General features: G+C 46.3%; 1 protein-coding gene across 1 annotated transcript in view; it reads left to right on the top strand.

Moving 5' to 3' along the window:
• Positions 1 to 5,542: 5,542 nt before the first annotated feature.
• LOC105824122 (zinc finger protein 248) overlaps positions 5,543 to 8,361 on the top strand; it is a 30,288-nt gene continuing 27,469 nt past the window's right edge. Inside the window, exons 1-2 of the mRNA XM_012661492.1 lie at positions 5,543 to 5,646; positions 5,744 to 5,785. Coding sequence (XP_012516946.1) covers positions 5,771 to 5,785 — 15 coding nt within the window. The 5' untranslated portion in view covers positions 5,543 to 5,646; positions 5,744 to 5,770. The remainder of the gene's footprint in view (positions 5,647 to 5,743; positions 5,786 to 8,361) is intronic.

Genomic DNA, 8,361 nt, shown 5'->3' with positions numbered 1-8,361 from the left:
ATTAATTTCTTTCTATTTTTAGTAGAGACGGGGTCTCGCTCTTGCTCAGGCTGGTCTTAAACTCCTGAGCTCAAACAATCGGCCCGCCTCGGCCTCCTAGAGTGCTAGGATTACAGGCGTGAGCCACCGCGCCCGGCCCCTATTCTATGTTTTAACAAACTTTCCAGATGATTTTTATGTACACTAAAATTTGAGAACCACTGTGTTACAATGTTTCAAGTTCACTATGTCTATTTCTACTTTTCAATTTTAAATATAAGAGTCATTAAGCTCATAAAATTCATTGTAAAACAAAGTACAAAATGACTTCAACAACTCACGGAGGATTTCGTCATTTTCTTCCGCTCTTGGAAAAATGCAGAAATCTCTGAAGGTGCAGCTGGGATAGAAAAAAAGGAATGAGGTCACTAGAGATACAAAATGCCTCCTAGATTTGCCTATGTAAAAAGCTGCAAACGTCACGTGGGTAAAATGTCTCTCTGTGGGAGAACATCCTTTTCGCCCTGGAGAAGAGGCAGGAAAGGACACACGAACAGGCACCTACATGTCCATTTGTGACTGTGATATGATCATACAGAGCTTGCAGGTGCAATTCTTTACTGGGTGAATATAACCATTTTCTGCCAATCTTTTAAAACAATGTAGGTACCACTTTGTGTTCTCAAATAAAAAAAATTATGAGAAAAACGGTTAAACAAATCACGACACTAAATGAAGTAACGTTGTCTTCATCAAAAGTTGTATAAGAGTTTTTCCTTGTTTACTCCTTCAGTTAGAGAAATCACTCAAAGCGATGACAAAAAGGATGGAGGCACTTTAAGGTAAGCTCACTTTTAAACTGTTTTTCCACGGTGTATGTTTCTCAAAAGGTTACCTTTAAGAAATCTGTTTTAACAGGGACGACGCATGTGATCAGCACTAGCCTGAGTGTCAGGAGACTCAACGTCTGTTCCTGGCTCTATCACTGACACAAAGCCGGGGAAATACACTCACACTCCCGGGCCCAATTTCTCCCAACACTGAACAAGAAAAACAGAAAACTTTCCCTGTACTGCTGTCCTATAATGCCATAATAAAGCAATTCATCAGCATAGTTCCAGACATCAGATTAATGGGGCGAGAAGAGCTCAGAACCTGGGAGGAGTGAGCGAAAACGTGTGGTTGTGTAGCTGCCGAGTGCCGCGAAGCAGGCGGTGCTGGCTTTTACAACCAGGATGGTAAATTAGAAAGACCACATTCGGAGAAACGTCCGAGTTTGTCTTCTAGAGTGTTTATCCGTCAGTGTCGTACGTAACTTTCCTCTCGGTCCCCTTTCCCCGTTTGTCAGTGCGGGGACGGCTGCCGTCCTGAGGGGGAGGCGGTGAGCACGAGCTAGTCAAGAAGAGCGTTTCCGGGAACCGCAGCAGCTACTGTTCGCCGCCAGGCACGGAGCCACTACGTGACTGACCCTGCGCGCAACCTCACGAGGCAGGTATCAGGACACCCCTGTTTCACACGTAAGGAAATCCAGTCTCACCTGCGTTCTCTCTCGAGGAACAGTCACTCTGCGCCCAGTGCCTGCCGGCACCACAGCGCCCCCTCGACCGACCACGCGCGGACTCCGCGCCCCGCGTTCCCGCGCCGGCCCCGGCCCCCCAGACACCCCTGCCGCAAACTGCGCGACACCCCGGACCCTCCCGACGCGCCCGCTGCTCTCAATCCCGGCGGGACCTGAGCGGTGGGTGCGCCTGGGAGCTCCGGGACGGTCTCCCACGCCGAGCCCAGGACGCTGCCCAGGGAGACTGCACATGCGCAGAAGGCGCCGCTGCGGCCCCGCCCCCAGACCCTGCGCCGAGAGCCTGCGGACTTCCGTACCTGTGGTGTCAGAAAGCAAGGAGTGCTGTAATACCATGATAAGCGTATATTAAAAGGATCCAAAAGCTAACTATGGTAGCTCTCGATGCCCCAGACTGAAACAATTTGAGCAAAGTAATAACCTAATAGCCCTGGATGAAATGAAAAGGGTAGGGGGAAAGGAGCTGACCTAATCAAAGGAGCAACAACGTGGATGAATCTTAAATGAATTCTGGTAAGTGAAAGAAGACAAGTCCAGAAGCTGCACATTATATAGTTCCATTTATTTGACATTCTGAAAAAGTTAAATGTATAAGACAGAATAGATCAGTGGGTACCAGGGGCTGGGGGAGAAAAAAGGGGCTGTCTAACAATGGTTAAGAACAAAATAAATGGCCACATGTCCATACTGGATATAAATAAATGATTGAATACATGTGGAAAATAAAATTTGTTCCTTACAGAAGAATCCCACTTAATAAATATAGAAGGAACCAAGTAAAACAGGAAATCACCATTTAGAACACCACAGTAATAATTGTTGTAGGTAAGATCCACCAAAGAAGGCTAAAATTAGTGGAAAAATAAAAACAGGACTGTCCCTTACTGGTTTACAAATTGATATCACCAAGAAAACTTTCCTTTCTACTATTTAGCCACCCTGGTGGTCTTTTGGACATTATAAAATAATATGCCCATATGATCATAGTGCGCTAACAATGTCAGGAAGACATACGCAGAAGAATTTATGTTTGCTTTTGGGTAAAGTATGGTTGGTTCCAGGAGATGAGAGTGTGCTTTAAGTTTGGTATATAAATAGCTTTTTAACATATAAACAATTTTCTTTTATTATCATTTAGCTGTGAATTGCTAGCTTATCTTTTTCCTTATTCCATGCTGGTCACAGATGTTATTTTAGTTTACATCACTTTATTTTTTGTATTTCAGATAATAGTTTGCATCTAAAAGTCACAGTGGTTTGATCACAACCTCTGGGTCATCGCCAGAATGCTGGTTCCAGGCAGGAGTAACTGAGATAACAACTGTTAGGTCCAGAGCAGAGAGAGAGACACAGGAAGCCTCACGTGTAGCAAAATGCTGTTTATTTGAGCATCTGGGTGCAGACGGGTGGAGGCCAAAAAGAGCGGCCACTAGAGAAAAGGAGAGAGCGGCAGGTTATATAGGTTTGGATGGAAGTTTGGGGAGGGTGAATTTTTTTGTTCTGAGCATTAAGCGGTTTGCAACCGCCTGCGGTCAGAGTTAGATTTACAACCTCCGGACTCTCCAGACCCCTGCGGCTGTTGTTTCACAGGCTTTATGATCACTAAGTTTTCCATTGACCGCGTTCCGTCCTATACATTCTTTCCGGGTTCCCACCCAAAGCATACCTAGTGGTAACCTCCCAACCCACTGCGCAAGGCTGATTTCTAGAAGACTGAGCATGGTGTATGTTAGGTTTGTTCCAGGTGGGAACTCTAAAAGTATGTATGGGACAAAATGCGGTTAATGGAAAACGGAGGTTTGTGAAACAATAGCCACAGGAGTCTGGAGAGTCCCTGGAGGTTATAATCCTAACAAACAGCTAGCGCCAACATTCCCATCCCCCCTGACGAGGACCGAACTACTCACCTCCCTGATCTCTCTACGGGATAAGACTGACCCAGGGGTCCCAGAAATTGGTTATTAAAAAAAAATTTTATTACAGCGATTATTCTGCCCCAGGTACTCACTCCCCGCTGAAAAACTCTCTATAAAACCCAAAGCTCTCCCCTTTTCTCTAGTGGATACTCTTTGGCCTCCACCCATCTACACCCAGATGCCCAAAATAAACAGCATTTTACTACACGTGATACTTCGTGTCTGTCTCTCTGCTCCGGACCCAACAGTGTACTCTGGGAAGGGGACTCTCCAGAAATACACTGAACAATTTATGTGCCGGCTGCTGTTTGGAGTGTTTACAACGTAAACGCCTTTAATACTCATCACAGCCCTGCCACCTAGGCACTACCGCTAGCCCCGGGGCACCACTGAAGAGTGTGGTTAGAGCAGGCCGGTACCGCCCCAAGACCTGCAGCCACGCTCCCGCTGCGCATGCGCAGCCGCCTCCCCCCCCCCCCCCCAGCCACGGCCTTCCGCGGCAGAATCCCTGGCCTCCGGGTCCGCGAGGCGAGGGGACGCGGGCAGGCGCCGGAGCGCGGGGCGAGGCCGAGGCGGACTCGCGCGGCCCGGGGTGCGGGCGGCCGAGGCACCCGGTGGGGCGTGACCCCGGCGTCCGCGGAGTTGAAGGGGCGGCGGGGCGGGGGCGTCTCAGTCAGAAGACGCGCGAGTCCAGCGTGGGAACACGAACGCCCGCCCGGCTTGCCGGCCCCGCTCGCGTCCAGCCCCGAGGCCTGGCGGGCGGCGCCGCGGCGTGGGCACGTGTAGCGAGTGCGCGTGCGCGCCGCGAGCGCGGGCCCCGGGGGAAGGAGCGGCGCTGCGGGGCAGGGTGGCGACGCGCGCGTGCATAGCGTGTGTGGCGTGTGCGCGACGTGCGCGTGCGCATGGCGTTGTGGCGTGTGCGCTTTTTGTGCGCTGGGCCCCGGGGGGAGGGGGCGGGGCTGCCGCGAGAGCCTCTGCCCCAGGTCCACTGTGAATGAATTAATGAGACAAAATAGCGGCCGTGAGACGTGCGTTGCCTCTGTGTAAAATATGGACGTCGGGAATCCTTGCCGCCTTGCGCTGCTTTGAGCACCTCCGTGCTTTGAGCTACTCCGGTGTTTATCTGGTGTGTGCAGTGCGCGGAGCCCTGGGTGGGCCCGGAAGACCGCCCTTGCCGCCGGCGCTTGGACCAGTCCCCGGGGCCTCGGTGTTCGCGCGGCGGGAGAGGGAAGGCGCTGGCCTACGTCGCCACCCAGCTCCTTTCCTGGCTCCAAAGTTAGCATTTGTTACTACATGTAATCATGACACAGGATCCTGAAGCCATCGAAGTCTGTGTGCTGGTGGACGGTCTGGGACAAGTTTAAGAAGAGAGGTGAGCGGAGCGGAGCGGGGTGGGCACGCAGGCTGCACGGGAAGTGTCACCTGTTGGGAGAGTGTGCGGGCGTGGTGGCTGAAAGGCTCACCGGCGACGGCTGAGGAAATGCTGTCATCAGCCGTCCCTCAGATGCCCCACACCGTTCACGCCTCCTTCACTTTTCACCGAGGCGAGCTGCTGTCAGTGGCCATGGAGAAGATGCTGAGGTTCCTGCTCTCCTGGCCTTGTGGACCCACAGGATGGTAGTGCGGGCAGGTCCTCTTCGGATTGTCTGTTTTGACATTGTTTGGAGGATGGAGGGAAAAAAAGTCTGAGAAGGTGGCTGGTTCAGGTCACGTAATTTGTTAGTGGCAGAACCAAGATTAGAGGTCAGATGTGCAGATTCATGGGCCACTGCTGTCCATTTTGTCACTCTTTGATCAAAGTTTCTCATTAAAAGATCCTTTTTGAGAAATTGTAAGCAAGTTAGAACAAACTTTTTAAAAATTTTATCTTGTCTTAAACACCGCCATCCCTTTTTCCAGAGGTTTCTTGGGTTATTGAACCTCAAGGGATCAAGGGTTTTAGCGGGTAAATAGGTAAACAGTATGGCCTGAGGGTTTTTCCTACAGCAAATTTTGACAAGTCCGTAGTGTTTCCTCTTTTAGATTATTGTCATTTGTTAAACTCATCTTGTTTTTAATTTTTCTGTGTCACAGAACCTAAATTGGTAATAAATCAATAAGAAACAAATGTTTACATTCACTCAGTGAAAAGTGTCATGTCTAAGCTCAACATATATCGGAGCCACACGTGGACACGTAAGTATCTTGTGTGTGGAGCTGTATAGGCAGGTGAATCCAGGAACTGCAAGGCAGGCCAAGTCTCTCCTGACATTCTTCCTTCCTTCTCCCTCAGCTCTCCTTCCTCCACTAAGAGCAGAAAATGAACAAATCCCAGGTGAGTTTTTTGTTTATTCCCACTTTGTTTTAAATGGATTTTCTGAATTTTACAAGATTTATATTGTTTAAAATGGAAAAATAGAAACAGGCAAAAATTTACATTAAGGGAAATAAACCTAGAGTAGCAGATCAAAAGTGAGGCATCTGGCAAATTAGATGCAGGATTTTTAATTTTACAGAAATATCCAAGTCATTCAGAGTTTTCTCTGATTTTTCTAGTAACACCCTTGAAGTAAATGCAATAAGTTGTCTATAATCATTTCTTGGTAGAAACAAAAAGCACAGTGCCCGAGAACTCGGTATGTATACTTTTCAGGGGACCAAACGTTGAGGTTTGAGAGGCAAGTTCTCTGATGGCCCTGCTTGATCTGGGAATAAAACCTTGAAGATGTGGAGAAATGGAGGGACTGCCTGTCCTCGGAGCAACTCTCCCTAAGTGTTTGTGTCAGCTCGTTTGTATTTCCAGGTTGAGTCACAGACAGTTCTGGCTTATGTTTCTGCATCTCATTTACATCTCAACCTGATGAATGCAGGCTTGGTCCCTCACCACCACTCATGGGGATCAGTTCTGGAAAAGGCCACTACACTGTAGTCAAGGCCAGTGGATGTTTTGTCTTTCTGTTACTCAACTGTTCGGCAGCTTTTGATTTTATTAACCACGGTATCTGTTTTGAAAGTCTCCTCTATTGGTGTCTGAGATGCCAGCCCGCAGAGCAGTCCTTTCCTAGCCTTGATTTCCTCTCTAGCTCTCAAGGAGGTGTCTTTTCCTTTTGCCCCCCAGACACTGCTTATCCCTGGGTTTCCATCCTTAGCCTGCTGCTCTTCTCAGTCTGGATTTCCTGACTAGTTTCGTGTGTTTTTGTTTTTTTCTCAATGAACTGCTTTTCAATTGGTAATATGTTAACATGTTTAAAGAAGTGATACAAAAGATCTAAGTAAAAATTTGCACCCCTGTCCTCTGTTCCTGTTGCTCCTCCTCTAGATAGGGTGACATTTATTTATGATCCAAACTGAGACATTTTCACTAAGTGAAAGAGGTTCCATAAATAATCGTGCTGGGACAAGTGGCATATATTGGGAGAGTTCCAAACAAAGTGGAATGGTCACCCTACTTACTACAGATACCTATTTTTTTCTAGTTTCTTGTTTGTCTTCCTGGTGTTTCTTTATCCAGGCAAAAGAACATATGTATGTTTATTCTTGCTGGCCCCTGCCCTTTACTTAAAAGTGAAACCATTATCCTTAGGGCTTCTCAACTTAGGTGCACCTTGGCATCTTGTTAACATGCAGATTCTGATTTAGTAAGTCTGGATAGGGCCCTCAATTCCGAATGTCTGATAAAAGTCCCGGCTGAGGCCTCTTCTGCAGCTCAGGGGACCATCCTTGGAGTAGCAAGCTTACACGCTATTTTCCATTCTTCCTTTTTCATTTAGCAGCATGTTCCAGAGATTTCTGTGACAGAACATGGATTTCCTCTTCTCTCTTTTGTCACAACTGCATGGTAGTTTAAGCGTGGATGTCCATAGTTTATTCAACTACTTCTAACCTTTTGCTCTTACAAAGCATGTTGTAATGAATAAGCTTGTAAATTTATAATTTAGTATGTATAGGTTTATATATTTGAATTCCCAGAACTTGATCAGCATAGTGGTACTGCCTGTCCTAGTGTCATTTTGTTTTCCCTCTGGCAATGTGTGAGAGTGCTTGTTTCTCCACAGCTTCTCCTATAGAATATGTGGTTCAACTTTTGGATTTTGGGCAACTGATAGGTAAAAAGTGGTATTTCCTAAAATTTGCATCTGCAGTTTTCCGCACTAAGAGTGAGGTCGGATATCTTTTCATGTGTCTAAGGGTGACTTATATTTATTTTTCTTTGAACTGTTAATATCTTTTGCCCATTTTTCTCTTAGGTTTCTGGTCTTTTCCCCCCAGTGTCTGGTTACCTCTGTGTATATTAGCGATAACACTGCTTGTTTATTATGTGAGCTACAAACCATTATTTTCTGATATGTTGTTTGTCTTTTGATAATTGCTCATGGTGCTTTTTTCCCCCCTGCAAAAATATTTGATTGTTTTTGTTGTCTAGTTTATCAATATTTTTTTATGACTTTGGACTTATTTTATAATAGCATTTGGAGGCATAGTTTGAAAGTCCTTCCTACTTCATGATTATAAGGAATCTGCCCGTGTATTCTAGTACTTTTATAGATTTTAATTTTTAATCCATTTGGTCTTTACCTTGCTATGCAAGAACTTAACAATTAAATTATCACAATATCATTCTATTTACCACCTCCTACCCTGTGTGTTGATATATTTTTTTCTCCTCCCTGTGTTCTAAACTCACAAGACATCTTTAGTATTGTGGCTTTAGACAGTTGGTAGGCTTTTATATTTATCGAAATATTTGCCTTTTCCTGTGCCCTCACTCCTTGCAGTTTCATGCTTCATCTCTAACCTGCAGTATAGACTGGGTACTCTGACAGTACTTCACCAAACTATAAAATCATTTGAAAACATCCAAAAATGTAAATTCCAAGTAGAAACAGTATACAAATTTGTGTTCTTTTATTT

The sequence above is a fragment of the Propithecus coquereli genome, unplaced genomic scaffold, assembly GCF_000956105.1.
Source record: "Propithecus coquereli isolate 6110/MARCELLA unplaced genomic scaffold, Pcoq_1.0 Scaffold712, whole genome shotgun sequence".
Lineage (NCBI taxonomy): Eukaryota > Metazoa > Chordata > Mammalia > Primates > Indriidae > Propithecus > Propithecus coquereli.
This window is presented reverse-complemented; position numbering and strand designations above follow the sequence as displayed.